We start from the raw sequence: 17,326 nt of genomic DNA, 5'->3' as shown, positions 1-17,326 counted from the left end.
AGAGCAATACCTATGTGAGGATGCTGTTCATTGACTACAACTCAGTTTTCAAACACCATAGTGCCCTCCAAGCTCGGGACCCTGAGACTGAACACCTCCCTCTGCAACTGGATCCTGGACTCCTGACGGGCCGACCCCAGGTGGTAAGAGTAGGCAACAACACCTCCGCCACTATGACCCTCAACACAGGGGCCCCCAGGGGTGTGTGCTCAGTAGGGCTGTGACGATACCAGTATTGCACAATTTTTTCCATGGCAAAAATTAAAACACAAAGCAGAACAAATTCTTTGGTCCTTTAAAAACCTGATGTATGTAAAATATAGTGTGCTATAGCTGGAAAAATAAATAAATGTGACTCTGGATGACAACATAATGATGTTTGGTTCCAACATTAGGTCTGTTTTCCTAAAGTTAAATCTGCTTCAAGTTTTGTTTCCTTGCCACGATACTAATGAGTATCGCGATACTGATATTGTCCCAGCCCTAGTGGCGGTTTAAATCTCTGCTGTTTGTTGCTGTTCATATCAGCCCTGTGAGCTGTGCTGGCTGGAATTCCGTGGATAACCAGCATTAGCGTACGTTGCTACCGTCATGCCGCCCAAAGTTAAAGAAGTTTGGAGAAATGGAGAGGACAGTGTTTCACTATCACAGGTGCGTGGTCTTTTAAAATCAACAAAAATATGTCAACAAGCAATTGTTACAACAACAGAAAAATAGCTTCAAGAGCTTTGTCCAAATACTGGTGGACTCAACGAACAAAATAATGGGCAATCTGATCAGAAAAGTCCAAGAACATAGGAACAGTATTTCAGTTCTCCCAGGGAGAGGTGGATGTCTTGCAGCAAGATGACAACAAACTGTAAGCCCACGCGAGATGACAGCAGTCTGTGGATCATTATTTCAGATGACTGGGAAAACAGTAGTGAAATTAGGATATTATTTTTGACGATATATGATATCGTTTTGACAATATAGGAATATTATTTTTGTCCTAGTTGGCTGTACCTACACCACAACTCCAATTTGTCTTGAGAACTTTTATTTCCATGACTGATTTTATCATGGCTCTGTCTTGTCCCTCTACAGCAGACATATGGTGTTCAATATGTTTGGAACATCGAATCGCAATAAAATCACAGTATCGAATCGCAATACATATCGTTTCGGCACCTAAGTATAGTGATAATATCGTATAGTAAGGTCCCTGGCAATTCCCGGCCCTACTATCTAGACTAGAGAGACAATCCAGGAGGAATAACATTGTTGTGGATGGCATACCAGTCCCCACATGAGGCCTGGACGGAGTCTGAGGAAAAAGTGGAGCACGCCCACAGGTCTGGAAAACCTGTAACCAGCCCAGATGATAGACCCAGGCCGATAGTGGTCAAGTTCCTGAGATTCAAAGACAAGACGGCTGTTCTGGTGAGAGCCAAGAACTTGAGAGAAACCAACATCTTCCTCAACGAGGACTTCTTTGAAGCTGTGCGCCAGAGCCGGAAATAACTTATCCAAGCTATAAAAGCTGCCAGAGAGCATTGGGACATTGCTTACATCCGCTACAACAAGCAAAGCACATTGTCCCAAAAGCCTGGGAGGAGTGAGAGAGCCAAGCTTCAGGTTCAGTTGTTTCAGCCCAACATCACACACACCAACTGACACTCACAAGTAAATTTTTTCTCTCCATATTTATCTACGATAAGCTACCCAGGATAGGGCTAAGAATATTAATATATGTAGCCTTAGAAATAAGGTTCATTGAAATCAATAACTTGCTAACATCTGATAACATTCATATACAGTGCATTCGGAAAGTATTCAGACCACTTCCCTTTTCCCACATTTTGTTACGCTCCAGGCTWATTCTAAAATGTATTAAAAATGAAAACATCTTAAATATTTACATAAGTATTCAGACCCTTTACTGTGATACTCAAAATTGAGCTCAGGTGCATCCTGTTTCCATTGATCATCCTTGAGATGTTTATACAACTTGATAGGACTCAACCTGTGGTAAWTTCAATTGCCTGGACATGATTTGGAAAGGCACAAACCTGTCTATATGAGGTCTCACAGTTGACAGTGCATGTCAGAGCAAAAACCAAGCCATGAGGTTGAAGGAATTGTCCGTAGATCTCCGAGACAGGATTGTTTCGAGGCAGAGATCTGGGGAAGGGTACCAAAAAGTTTGGAACCACCAAGACTTTTCCTAGAGCTTGCCTCCCAGCCAAATTGAGCAATCGGGGGAAAAGGGCCATGGTCAGGGAAAAAACATGATGGTCACTCTGACAGAGCTCCAGAGTTCCTCTGGAGAAACTTCCAGAAGGACAACCATCTCTGCAGCACTCTACCAATCAGGCCTTTATGGTATAGTGGCCAGATGGAAGCCACTCCTCAATAAAAGGCACGACAGCCCCCTTGGAGTTTGCCAAAGGGCACGTAAAGGACTCTCAGACCATGAGAAACTGATGAAACCAAGATTGAACTCTTTGGCCTGAATGCCAAGCGTCACGTCTGGAGGAAATCTGGCACCATCCCTATGTTGAAGCATGGTGGTGGCAGCATCATGCTTTGGGGATGTTTTTCAGCGGCATGTACTGGTAGACTAGTCAGGATTGAGGGAAAGATTAATGGAACAAAGTACAGAGAGATCCTTGATGAAAACCTGCTCCAGAGCGCTCAGGACCGGTTCACCTTCCAACAGGACAACGACCCTAAGCTCACAGCCAAGACAATGCTGGAGTGGCTTCGAGACAAGTCTCTGAATGTCCTTGAGTGGCCCAGCCAGAGCCCGCCTTGAACCCAATCAAACATCTCTGGAGAGACGCTCCCAATCCAACCTGACAGAGCTTGAAAGTATCTGTAGAGAAGAATGGGAGAAACTCCCCAAATACAGGTGTGCCAAGCTTGCAGCATCATACCCAAGAAGACTCGAGGCTGTAATCGCTGCCAAAGGTGCTTCAACAAAGTACTGAGTAAAGGTTCTGAATACTTATGTAATTGTGATATTTCAGTTTTATTGTTTACATTTTTTGCAAACATTTCTAAAAACCTGTTTTTGCTTTGTCATTATGGGGTATTGTGTGTAAATTGATGAGGGGGAAAAACAATTTAATACATTTTAGAATAAGGCTGGAATGTAACAAAATGTAGAAAAAGTCAAAGGGTCTGAATATCTTCCGAATGCACTGTATATGATACATGCATCTTAGTTCATCATGGAGTCAACTATCATGTTAAATATGATCATTGTTTGTTACAAACACAAACTATTGCAATCCACATAGCTTGGCGTATTGCCAAATAATGAGTAAAAAAAAGTATGGTGTGATGAAACAATCTGCAGTTGTTAGCTGAATGTCCCAAAGGAACTCTATGAGTCAATGGTTTCATCAATTGAGTCGTTATCTATAATTTCTTCATAATAGCAGTATTACAATACAGGCTATTGAAGGGGTGGGGAATAATTTTGGCTCGAGGGCCACATTGGGATTTCGAAATTCAACGAAGGGCCACAATTTTTGGGGGACCGATTTGCTCGTCAAAATCATTTTGCAGGCCAGAAAAAGGGCAGTTATTTGAAAATCATTTCTACATAATTTCTATCTAGTTTTAGATGTTCAAATGTGACCTGGAGTGTTATTTAACCCAAAATAATCATTCCCCCCCCAACCCTGGGTTAGTTACTTGGATTCAGGAGTAATTAATCAATGCAAAGAAGGATATATTGTAATCTGACTGATGAGGTCTGGGCTGTTCATTGGCAGTGAGCACTTGAAAATGTTTGCATCGAAAGCCCATGCTAGACATACCACACAAGCCATTATGTCTGTGGTTTGAAATAAACCTGTGCTGGTAATTGGAAGTGAGCACTTGAAAGAGCTACACTTTATTACTGAAGTAGCCTACTTATTTCAACTCACTATGAATGCATGGACATTCAGAGATGCTGAAGTACAAGATTAAAGCCAAACCAATTAGGAATGAACATTTGCAATATAGGGACCTATTCCTGATGGGGTCTGGTCAATGGCAGGGTGTTTATACATATCGATTGAATCAGTGGGGAGGACGGACCTATTTTTAGTCACAGAATGAGTCCTGAAGCTTTGGAACGTGCACGTGTGATGAATGAATGTCCTACTTGGCTCAAGCTCTGAAATCCCTTCACAGGAAAGCTAACTATGGTGGTGGCAGAGAGGCAGTTATAGATTGGTCATTGTGCTGCACAGTGATGGGCCCCAAAGTGGCATGATGAATCAGTGTACTACTAAGAAGTGTCAAAGATCCATTAATAGCTCGGCATTGAACATTCAATTGGCCATCAAAACAGATTTTCATGAGGGCAGAATACCATTCATCTACAGCTCTTTTGGAATGTGCTTGTTTGTTGCTGTTGCCAATAAAGGCAAACAAATCTAAAGAGATAGTTCAAGGGTCATGACATAAAAATAACGCATTGCAAGGGTTTTTACTTGGGAGGGTTTTTACTCTATAAGCCAAATTACCAATTGCTGTTGAGTTGACCAAAAAAAAAAAGTAATATCACGCAAATTGAGAATGCCTCGAAATATACTGTACCTATTCAATCAAAAAGGGACATCTGCACCAAGAAAACAAATTATTGGAAATAAAAGTATATATATTTTTAAACATATGCATGTGGTGATTGAATGTATTAATAAAACAGTGAATGAGCAGTAAGCCATCACAGTGAGTAACATGATGACTGACCTCTTTAGAAAGCCGTGTGAAGAGGTCTCCCCCTCTGAGGAAGTCTAGAATCAGATACAGCTTCCCCTCCGTCTGAAAGGCTGGGCCATAAAAACAACATAAATGGTCACGCAAAATACATATTCTCCTTCGCTCATGACATGCAATAAAATGAAAACACTCCAAAGTGCAAGAGGCATCACTACAGTTCATGGTTCTATTCCAGGCTGTATCACATCTGGCCATGATTGGGAGTCCCATAGGGCGGCGCACAATTGGCCCAGCGTCGTCCGGGTTTGGCCGGGGTAGGCCGTCATTGTAAATAAGAATTTGTTCTTAAATGACTTGCCTAGTTTAAATAAAGGTTAAGTAAAAAAAAAATATATATATATTTGTTTTTACAATGAGGCTCAGAGACGATTTGGCAGTTTTATAGCCAATTTCCTGCAATTCTACACATTTAGCTATCATATGCTATCTGGGGGGCCCACAACCAGGGGGACCACAACCCAAAATAAATCAATTTGGTTGGGTACCACCTGGAGTTCGGGGGGCCCCGGGGCATGTGCCCTATGTGCCCGTTCAGTAATCCAGCTCTGCTTAAAAAGGTACATGTCAAGGCAAATATTTTGATAATATAGTCTTCTCGTGTATTCCTATTATCTGCTTTGTTGAGTGCATCTGTTTGCCTGGGGCTGCTGTGGCAATACTCAGAGCATGCTAATAAATAAGGAGGTAAGGTGCTTTGAGACGGAGTGATGGCTTACGCTGTCTGAAGGGCTCCAGACGTCACTGAAATGTTTAGAGGGACGTGCCAAGCCTTATAAAACGCTTGGAGAGTTATTCAATGCAAGAACCTACTCCATTTGATATCACAATGTGTTTCTGCCTGCTGCCTAATGGCAGAACCATTCTAACAACTGATGGCTAAAGACAATCTCGTCACATAATTATTTGGCTGTCTTAACAAGAGGGTTTTCATGTCTCAATGTTTGTTGTATGTATGTGTGCCAGTCAGAACATGGTTGCATGGATGAGAAAGACGGCACTTGGGAAATACGCTCACCATAATGGAGTTTGACTATGAAGGGGTGGTTGACTTCAGCCAGAATGTCTCTCTCCATTTTGGACCGCACCCGATCCCGAACTGAAAAACAGACAAAGCTTATCAAAATAGTGGTAATGAATTAAGATACTTGTAGAACTGAACAGATGTGGACAAAAGCTATACATATACAACCCATTAGAGTTGGGCCGGTGTCTGACGATACTGTATAAAATACCTCAGTTATACATTTCTATACTGTCAAAACTGTTGATACTATGAAAATCTGTAAACCACTCAACCATGCATATGTAACGTCTCCCTCACTAGTCAGCCACTTACCTAATCAGTGCATTGGGAATGTCATCGCATAATCGAGACAGAGTGAGCTAATGCAATGACTTGCTGCATTATGCTCATCTATCTGCATTACCTAAGCCTTCTCCCTATGTCACCTGAGAAATGGAGGTCAGCTACTTCGTTATCAATAATAATCAAAATCATAATCCCCTCAAGCACCTGTGCTGCAATGCAGAATATTATGCCAGCTTCCTCTTGCAATGTCTCTCTGCTTTGCAGAGGACATTCCTGCAGCTGTGCCTGTATTATGTAAGCAAGGAGAACATCATCTCCATTTCCTGAGACAGGGCCAAAAGGCTGCATTTCATTATCTAGAGCAGATTTTTTTTTTTTATGTAAAGCGTTTGACTGAGATTTGTTGAGTACAGGAAACGCAAGATGTTTTTGACTGAGATTTGATGAGTATAGGAAACGCAAGATGTTTTTGACTGAGATTTGATGAGTATAGGAAACGTGAGATGTAAAAAAAWATATATATTTTTAAATGAATATATATTTTATTACTTATGCCGGAAAACCAGTTTGGCTGGATAGGGAATTAAATCATACCCATATCATGTCTGTTTACTGTAATAATATTACGCTCTTAGTAAGATTGGTCCAATGAAAAACATCGAAAGTATCAGAATAAGTACCTTTTAGCGTTGCTTTCCTTAACACTTTCATGGCATAAAGCTGTCCTCTGTCAGAGCCTTTGATTTTTCTCACCAGGAACACCTATGGAGGAGATTCATATCAGATTGAACAGTAGGGGAAATGTGACGAATGCATAGTACATACACAGTAGGTGTAACATAGATGCGAACACCTTAATTCAGGTAGCTATATGTTTACCTTTCCATAGGAGCCTTGGCCTAGCACTTTCAGCAGCTCAAACTGKGAGGGGTCTGCCTTTTCAAAGCCCTCTTTGGTGTGCTGGCTGATGTCGATCTCTTTCAGGATGCCATCGTCCTGCAGGGAAACAGATGGCCCTCATATCAAATCAATCAGGTGATTATAGGAATCCCAAGAACACCCATGTCGTTCCAGAGACACAGGGAGAGCCAGAAAGAGGGATTTAGTCAGATGTCCAATTTAGAGAAGTCAAATTTGATCAGGGCAAACGGAGACTACTCAACATAATCATGAATTGAGATGTTACAGCTAGTATCATGAGTATACAAGTATCAGAGGAAACTCAGCATTATTACATYGAAGGATAGAACATGCACATTGCTATTACACTTTTTTCCCTTAGTATTCTCAATCTCCAAACATATCCACGTTAACTGGTGACAATAGGAGGATTTGAAACAGATGTTGCAGGCTAACAGTCAGAGTGTGACCTTGGCTACAGAACCAGCCAGTAGTCCATCCTGTTCCCCTCTTATCAGGGGAGATTAGTGTGACCATGTTTTGCGTGAGTGGGGCTATGTGGCTGCCAAACGGGAGATCTTAAAAGGGAACACTCCGGCTATTAATGCTGTCTTCATGACGTGCCTCTGAAATATGCCGACCCAGGCATGTGAGAGTCCTGCCCTGACTGTCGCTGATTGATGCAGAATCTGCCACGCTGACACAGCAGAGAGCATGGTTAAACCTGTTTATCTCCCTCAATACATACAAGTACAACAAACAGTTACATAACCCTTTGCATACAATATATCATTGGGATGAAATAAAAAAGGATGCTTTTCAAATCCATATGCCGATTTGTCCCTTATRGTTTACGTTAACCTATAACTTCTCCTTCACTATATCATGTTGAACACAGCATTGAATAGGAAGAAAATCATGTATCATGTAGATGAAGAATCAATGGGTTAAGGATGACCTCTGTAGGGGCTCTAGATAATAAAGGCAAATAAATCAAACAATGGGATTACAAATGCTCTGTAGCTATCCATGGTGTCAGTCCCATGGGCTTTTTATATTTTCAAACCTCTAACACCTCAACAGTCCGCTGTCTAAAAGTAAACAAAGAAATGAGTCATGATGCCTTGTACAAACAGTGATACTCCACAGTAACCAGTACACCATCCATTAATACTAAACTCTGCAAAAAAATAAACGTCCCTTTTTCAGGACCCTGTCTTCCAAAGATAATTCATAAAACTCCAAATAACTTCACAGATCTTCATTGTAAAGGGTTTAAACACTGTTTCCCATGCTTGTTCAATGAACCATAAACAATTAATGAACATGCACCTGTGGAACGGTCGTTAAGACACTAACAGCTTACAGACGGTAGGCAATTAAGGTCACAATACAATTATGAAAACTTAGGACAACCAAAAGGCCTTTCTCTTACTCTGAAAAACACCAAAAAGAAAGATGCCCAGGGTCCCTGCTCTTGTGTGAACGTGTCTTAGGCATGCTGCAAGGAGGCATGAGGACTACAAGATGTGGCCAGGGCAATAAATTGAAATGTCCGTACTGTAAAGACCCCTAAGTGTTATGAATTTTATGAATAATGACTAAATGATGTATACATTTACTAGAACTAATTGAATTCTACCCTGTTTTTCTGTATTGATAAATAAGTTAGTTCATAAGAAAGAGGTTATGTAGCATGTGCATGGGAAGAGAGGAAGTATGTGTGTGCCTAAAGAAAACAAAGTGGATCATTAAACATGTTTGAACCGACCGGGCTATAACTCTGGGAGATAAGATAAGACATGGAGAGCCCCTCCAGATTCCCGTATCTGAGGATACTGGAACTGTCAGCTGTGTGGTAATAAACTTGGTGAGACTCCAGGATAAGAGAGAATCCAAAGTTTAGTGTGTATGTATGGCGTAGGTTAGAGAAGGTATAAAGGAACGTTTTGTATATACACAGCAGAGCTCTCTAAAATAACATTCCTGACAATTGTAGCTGGGCCTCCGCCTGATTCATTTCAACCATTTCTTACAAATTCTGGGTTTCAGGCTGAGTAATTAATCAATTTGGTATATGAACAACTGAGAACAAAATTCTCGTAACACTAAGACAGCGCTACAGGGAGACAGGATGACAGCTGATCGTCCTCGCATGGCAGCACGTGTAACACACCTTCACAGGATCGGTACACATCGAACATCACACCTGCGGGACAGGTACAGGATGGCAACAAACATGCCCGAGTACAACAGGAACGCACAATCCTCCATCAGTGCTCAGACTGTTCGCAATAGCTGAGAAGGCTGGACTGAGGACTTGTAGGCCTGTTGTAAGGAGGCCTCACAAACACATCACGGCAACAACGTCACATATGGGCACAAACCCACTCGCTGACCAGACAAACGCAAAAAGTGCTCTTCACTGACGAGTCCGGTTTTCTCTCACCAGGGGTGATGTCGGATTCACGTTTATCGCGAAGGAATGAGCATTACACCGTGGCCTTACTCTGGAGCGGGATTGATTGGAGGTGAGGGTACCGTCATGGTCTGGGCGGTGTGTCACAGCATCATCGGACTGAGCTTGTTTCATTGCAGGCAATCTCACCGCTGTGCGTTACAGGAAGTCATCTTTCCTCCTCATGTGGTACCCTTCCTGCAGGCTCATCCTGACATGAACCTTCCAGCATGACAATGCCACCACCAAGAACCATACTGGCCGCGTCTGTGCGTGATTTCCTGCAAGACAGGAATATCAGTGTTCTGCCATGGCCAGCGAAGAGCCCGGATCTCAATCCCATTGAGCATGTCTGGGACCTGTTGGATCGGAGGGTGAGGGCTAGGTCCATTCCCCCCAGAAATGTCCGGGAACTTACAGGTGCCTTGGTGGAAGAGTGGGGTAACATCTCACAGCAAGAACTGGCAAATATGGTGCAGTCTATGAGGAGGAGATGCACTGCAGTACTTAATGCAGCTGGTGGCCACACCAGATACTGACTGTTACTTTTGATTTTGTCCCCCCTTTTTTCAGGGACACATTATTCAATTTCTGTTAGTCACATGTATGTGGAACTTGTTCAGTTTATGTCTCAGTTGTTGAATCTTGTTATGTTCATACAAATATTTACACATGTTAAGTTTGCAGAAAATAAACGAGGTTGACAGTGAGAGGACTTTCTTTTTTTGCTGAGTTTAGTTAAAGCATCAGTTTTGTTTTCCAAACGAGGGCTGTTTTTGAAATAGAATAATTGGAAGAAAACTATACCATTTTAGATTACAGAGAATTGCTTTATTATCCTAAAGATCAAACTAATGTTAAGTCTGTGGGAAATTTAAAAAATATATATACATTACTACTACACATCAGAAAGAAAGCGAGAATGGATTTAGTTCAGTTCCACTTAACAGCCTTTCACATTATTCTAAAATACTGGAATGGAAAAGAAAACATTTACCTGTGGAGGGAGTCAACCTGGTAGTACTAGTAGGTTTTCACAGTACCCAATCAGTCTGTTGTTAAATCAGTATTTTTTAAAAGACACCAGTGCAGATTATCTTATTGAATCAAAATAATAAACAACCCTTGTCCAACTATTACTCTTTACCAATAAACATGGATGACATAGTGACATGCGTAGTGTATTCTGAACACCAAGATTTGTTATCTGGGTCAACAGCTGTTGATGGTGTGTATTTCAAGATAATCTCTTTGATTGAAAAAGTCAACTTGACAAAATGTCTCAGTCGGTTGGACAATGGTGCTTGCAATACAATCATTTTGGGTATGATTCCTGCATGGGCCACCTGGATAAAAACTGCTGTTTTCATATTCAGCTATTTGACCATGACTTCATGTTTATGCATCTCAATGGTAGCTTGGTAGTTCTAATGTCAACTCTGATAGCAGCTATACCAGTTTACTATTCCAAACCATCATCATCATGCATTCCGTGCATGCCGTCTGTAAAGGCTGATCATTCCGTGCATGCCGTTTGTAAAGACTGATCATTCCGTGCATGCCGTATTGTAAAGGCTGATCATTCTGTGCATGCTGTTTGTAAAGGCTGATGACCTACAGTATACTGTAGGTATATATATATATTTTTACACCTTTATTTAAATAAGCAAGTCAGTTAAGAACACATTCTTATTTTCAATGACGGCCTAGGAACGGTGGGTTAACTGCCTTGTTCAGGGGCAGAACGACAGATTTTTACCTTGTCAGCTCGGGGATTCAATCTTGCAACCTTACGGTTAACTAGTCCAACGCTCTAACCACCTGCCTTACATTGCACTCCACGAGGAGCCTGCCTGTTACGCGAATGCAGTAAGAAGCCAAGGTAAGTTGCTAGCTAGCATTAAACTTATCTTATAAAAAACAATCAATCATAATCACTAGTTAACTACACATGGTTGATGATATTACTAGTTTATCTAGTGTGTCCTGCGTTGCATATAATCGATGCGGTGCGCATTCGCGAAAAAGGACCGTCGTTGCTCCAACGTGTAACTAACCATAAACATCAATGCCTTTGTTAAAATCAATACACAAGTATATATATATTTAAACCTGCATATTTAGTTAATATTGCCTGCTACCAYGAATTTCTTTTAACTAGGGAAATTTTGTCACTTCTCTTGCAATAGAGTCAGGGTATATGCAGCAGTTTGGGCCACCTGGCTCATTGCGAACTGTGTGAAGACTATTTCTTCCTAACAAAGACAGCCAACTTCGCCAAACAGGGGATGATTTAACAAAAGCGCATTTGCAAAAAAAGCACAATCGTTGCACGACTGTACCTAACCATAAAGATCAATGCCTTTCTTAAAATGTATATACTGTACTCTATACCATCTACTGCATCTTGCCTATGCCGTTCTGTACCATCACTCATTCATATATCTTTATGTACATATTCTTTATCCCTTTACACTTGTGTGTATAAGGTAGTAGTTGGTGGAAATTGTTAGGTTAGATTTATTTTGGTTATTACTGCATGTCGGAACTAAAAGCACAAGCATATTTCGCTACACTCGCATTAACATCTGCTAACCATGTGTATGTGACAAATACAATTTAATTGATTTGATTTGATTAAAATCAATAACACAGAGGTAAATATTTTAACCTGCATATTTAGCTAAGAATCCAGGTTAGCAGGCAATATTAAAGCAGGTGAAATTGTGTCACTTCTCTTGCGTTCATTGCAACGAGTCAGTATATGCAACAGTTTGGGCCGCCTAATGCCCGAATTTTACGTAATTATGACATAACATTGAAGGTTGTGCAATGTAACAGAAATATTTAGACTTATGGATGCCACCCGTTAGATAAAATACGGAAGTTCCGTATTTCACTGCAAGAATAAACGTTTTGTTTTCGAGATGAAGTATTTCGGGATTCGACCATATTGATGACCTATGGCTCGTATTTCTGTGTGTATTATGTTATAATTAAGTCTATGATTTGATAGAGCATCTGACTGAGCGATGGTAGGCACCAGCAGGCTCGTAAGCATTCATTCAAACAGCACTTCCGTGCATTTTGCCAGCAGCTCTTCGCAATGCTTCAAGCATTGCATTATTTATGACTTCAAGCCTATCAAACTCCCGAGATTAGGCTGGTGCAACCGATGTGAAATGGCTAGCTAGTTAGCGGGGTGCACGCTAATAGCGTTTCAAACGTCACTCGCTCTGAGACTTGGAGTAGTTGTTCCCCTTGCTCTGCATGGGTAACGCTGCTTCGAGGGTGGCTGTTGTCGATGTGTTCCTGTTCGAGCCCAGGTAGGAGCGAGGAGAGGGACGAAAGCTATATCGTTACACTGGCAATACTAAGGTGCCTATAAGAACATCCAATAGTCAAAAGGTATATGAAATACAAACGTAATAGAGAGAAATAGTCCTATAATTCCTATAATAAACTACACACTTAAAACTTCTTACCTGGGAATATTGAAGACTCATGTTAAAAGGAACCACCAGCTTTTCATTATGTTCTCATTACATTTACATATTTAAAGTCATTTAGCAGACGCTCTTATCCAGAGCGACTTACAAATTGGATGCATTCACATTATGACATCCAGTGGAAACAGCCACTTTACAATAGTGGCCCATCTAAATCTTTTACGGGGGGGGGAGGGGGGGGGGGGGGGGGGAGGGAGGGGGGGGGGGGGGGGGGGAGGGGGGGGGAAGGGGGGGGGTGGGGGGGGGAAGGAGTAGGAGGGGGGGGGGGTGGGGGAAGGGGGAGGGGGGGTGGAAAACTTTATACTAACCTAGCGTATTTCCTTAAAAGAGGTGGGGTTTCAAGGTGTCTCCGGAAGGTGGAGATTGACTCCGCGTTACCTGGCGTCGTTGAAGGGAAGTTTGTTCCACCATTGGGGCCAGTAACAGCGAACAGTTTTTTGACTGGCTGAGCGGAAATGACTGTACTTCTCAGTGGTAGGGAGGCGAGCAGGCCAGAGGGTGGATGAACGCAGTAGCCAAATTGTTTTGGGCTGTAGGGCCTGATAAGAGCCTGGAGGTATGAGGTGCCGTATCCCCTCACAGGCTCCAGTAGGCAAGCACCATGGTCTTGTAGCGGATGCGAAGCTTCAACTGGAGCCAGTGGAGAGAGCGGAGGAGCGGAGGTGACGTGGAGAGAACTTAGGGAAGGTTGAACACCAGACGGGCTGCGGCGTTCTGGATGAGTTGTAGGGGAGGTTTAATGGCACACGCAGGGAGCCCAGCCAAAGCGAGTTGCAGTTAATCCAGACGAGTAGAGACAAGTTCCTTGGATTAGGGAACCTGGCAGCCGCTTTACCCTGTGTGAGCGGGTCGTACCTCTGCGGATGTTGTTAAGAGCATGAACCTATACAGGAACGGGCCACCAGCCTTGATGTTAGTTGAGAACAAGACAGGGTGTTGTCCAGGATCACCCAGAGGTCTTTAAGCGCTCTGGGAGGAGGACACAATGGAGTTGCAACCGTAGTGATGGCGAGAATCATGGGAGACGGGCAGTCCTTCCCGGGAGGAAGAGCAGCTACCGTCTTGACCGAGGTTACAGCTTGAGGTTGGTGATATCCGTCATCCACACTGATATGTCTGCCAGACATGCCAGAGATGCGATTCGCCACTGGTCATCTAAGAAGGGGGAAAGGAGAAGATTAGTTTGTGTGTCGTCTGCATCAGCAATAGATCGGAAGAACCAGTTGAGGATTATGGACAGAAGCACAAGTGACTTCGGTGTTATAAGCAGAGAATAGGAAGGGCCAGAACAGAGCCCTGGGGGAACACGCAGTGCAGTGCAGAGCACGTGTAGGAGACAACGAATTCTCGCCAACGCCACCTGGTAGAGCGACCTGTCAGGTAGACGGCAATCCAAGCGTGAGGCGCGCCGGAGATGCCAAATCGATGAGGGTGGAGAGGAGGGATCTTGATGGTTCACAGTATCGAGGCAGCCGATTAGGTCTAGAAAGAGATGAGAGAGAGGAAGAGAGTTAGCTTTAGCAAGTGCGGAGCGCCTCCGTGATACAAGGAATGAGCAGTCTCAGTTGAAATAGACTAGTCTTGAAACCTGACTGATATTGGATCAAGACAGGTCATTCTGAGAGAGATAGCGGGGAGAGCTGGCAGACGGCACGTTCAAGAGTTTTGGAGAGAAAGAAAGAAGGGATACTGAGTCTGTAGTTGTTGACATTCGGAGGGATCAGAGTGTAGGTTTTTCAGGAAGGGGTGCAACTCTCGCTCTCTTGAAGACGGAAGGGACGTAGCCAGCGGTCAGGGATGAGTTGATGAGCGAAGGTGAGGTAAGGGAGAAGGTCTCCGGACGTACTACACCTGTTCTGAGCAGAGGAACTTAACGTTAGCTATTCTTTAACATGGCACATATGCAGCTTTTCTTATCTTCTCCAACACTTGTTTTTGCATTATTTAACCAAATTGAACATGTTTTCATTATTTATTTGAGGCTAAGTTGATTTTATTGAATCCTATTATATTAAGTTAAATAAGTGTTCATTTCAGTATAGTTGTAATGGTTATATACAATAATAACAAATTTAAAAAGTCGGCCGATTAATCGGTATTGGCTTTTTTTGGTCCTCCAATAATCGGTATCGGCGTTGAAAAATCATAATCGGTCGACCTCTAATTTGTATGCATTATGTTAGTCATGCTTAGCATTGCTCAGTGTATTGCAGATGTGCAATATTAAATCCCCTACGTCTAGCGTGCAATATTAAATCCCCTACGTCTAGCGTGCAATACTAAATCCCCTACGTCTAGCGTGCAATACTAAATCCCCTACGTCTAGCGTGCAATACTAAATCCCCTACGTCTAGCKTGCAATATTAAATCTCCTACGTCTAGCGTGCAATATTAAATCCCCTACGTCTAGCGTGCAATTTTAAATCCCCTACGTCTAGCGTGTAATATTAAATCCCCTACGTCTAGTGTGCAATATTAAATCTCCTACGTCTAGCGTGTAATATTAAATCTCCTACGTCTAGCGTGTGATGTTAAATCCCCTACGTCTAGCATGTAATATTAAATCCCCTATGTCTAGTGTGTGATGTGAATGTCTGTTTCCTGGTGAAGGGATTGGGGTTTGGTACATGATGACTACATATTATCTCAGAGAGGCTGGTCTGTCTGAACATCTTGCTTTGAGACACTCAGGAAGGATTACAAAGAGACGTCAAAGTGAATGTGATTTCTACTGATAACTGCACACAGCATTCTGTAAGACAAACAGTCACAAGCAGTGACATGTCTATAACTCCCCAGCAATGTTCACACAAACAGTACCATTAGCTAACACTTAGATCCCAACTAGTCTGAAAACATTTGCACCGAATACAACAGTGAAATGCTTACTTTACAAGCCCTTAACCAACAACGCAGTTAAGAAACAATTGTGTAAAGATAGTAATTCTTTTTTTTTTGTTGAAAAATTTAAAATAATTAAAAGAGCAACAATAAAATAACAGTAACAAGGCTATATACAGGACGGTACTGGTACACAAGGTCAACGTGTGGGGGCACAGGTTAGTCGAGGTAATTGAGGTGCATGCTATACAGAGAAATATGTTGTGAGAGGGGTAACAGCCTCAATTTGTCGGGGCATGGCCTCTACAAGGTGTCGAAAGCGTTCCACAGGGATGTTGGCCCATGTTTAATCCAATGCTTCCCACAGTTGTGTCAATTTGGCTGGATGTCCTATGGGTGGTGGACCATTCTTGATATACATGAGAAACTGTTGAGTGTTAAAAACCCAGCAGCGTTGCAGCTCTTGACACAAACCAGTGCGCCTGGCACCTACTACCATACCTCGTTCAAAGACACTTAAATATTTTGTCTTGCCCATTCACAATCCATGTCTCAATTGTTTCGAGGCTTAAAACCTCAAAAAAGTATCTGACCCTTTAAAAAAATAAATAATAATAATTACATACCCAAATCTAACTGCCTGTAGATCAGGACCTGAAGCAAGGATATCCATATTCTTGATACCATTTGAAAGGAAAACTGTAGAAGTCAGTTCCTACATTTGAAAATAAAAATTGATTTTATCAAACAAAACTATGCTACATTTTGTGTCTGGGATCCTCAGGATGACAAATCAGAGCAAGATTACTGAATGTAAGTACATTATTTACCTTCAGAGGTGAATGTATCAAAACAGTTGCTGTGATAAAAGTTTGTTGCTGTGCACTCTCCTCAAACAAGAGGCATGGTCTTTTTTCACTGTAATAGCTACTGTAAAATTGGACAGTGCAGTTAGATTAACAAGAATTTAAGCATTCTGCACATATAAAAATGTATATGTCCTGGAAAGATGGCTGTTACTTACAACGTCATTCTAGTCACAGAGCACTTTAGCAACAACCGTCCAGGTATAGGGACACCGATCCCGTAAAGGTTAAAAATCCTTTGTTAGCCTGTCTCCTCCCCTTCATGTACACTGAAGTGAACTGGATTTAACAAGTGACATCAATAAGGGATCACGGCTTTCACCTGGATTCACCTGGTCAGTCTGTCATGGAAAGAGCAGATGTTCCTAATGTTTTGTACACTCAGTGTAGTATATCGTTTTTTATCGTACAGAGTTCCACACATAGTAATTTAATAGGATATCTGTGGTTCCACCACTTTAGAAGGCATTCCAAACATGCGGGAATAACTTGTGCCTTTAACCATCGCACAACATTCAGCACCATGGACAGCACCATGGATAGCATTGCGATCAATTTGAAATTTCAAATGGACAAAAGACTAATCGTCGATTCAGCACCACGGCTGCTGAACAGCGCCATGCCCAGGTAGCTTTGCAGTGTGGCGGAGAAAAAGGTGAAGATTGCAATCACCTGTGTAGTG

The 17,326-nt window shown here is 42.2% G+C and overlaps 1 protein-coding gene across 1 annotated transcript in view; it reads right to left on the bottom strand.

Moving 5' to 3' along the window:
- LOC111978824 (ribosomal protein S6 kinase alpha-2) overlaps nt 1–17,326 on the bottom strand; it is a 45,181-nt gene that overhangs the window by 21,252 nt on the left and 6,603 nt on the right. The window contains exons 2-5 of the mRNA XM_024009077.2: nt 6,950–7,066; nt 6,751–6,832; nt 5,777–5,857; nt 4,732–4,811 (exon numbers count right to left, since the gene is read on the bottom strand). Coding sequence (XP_023864845.1) covers nt 4,732–4,811; nt 5,777–5,857; nt 6,751–6,832; nt 6,950–7,066 — 360 coding nt within the window. The remainder of the gene's footprint in view (nt 1–4,731; nt 4,812–5,776; nt 5,858–6,750; nt 6,833–6,949; nt 7,067–17,326) is intronic.

Source organism: Salvelinus sp. IW2-2015, linkage group LG18 (genome assembly GCF_002910315.2).
Source record: "Salvelinus sp. IW2-2015 linkage group LG18, ASM291031v2, whole genome shotgun sequence".
Taxonomy (NCBI): Eukaryota; Metazoa; Chordata; class Actinopteri; order Salmoniformes; family Salmonidae; genus Salvelinus; species Salvelinus sp. IW2-2015.
The sequence above is the reverse complement of the archived record's forward strand: the minus strand, read 5'-3'. Positions and strand labels throughout refer to the sequence as shown.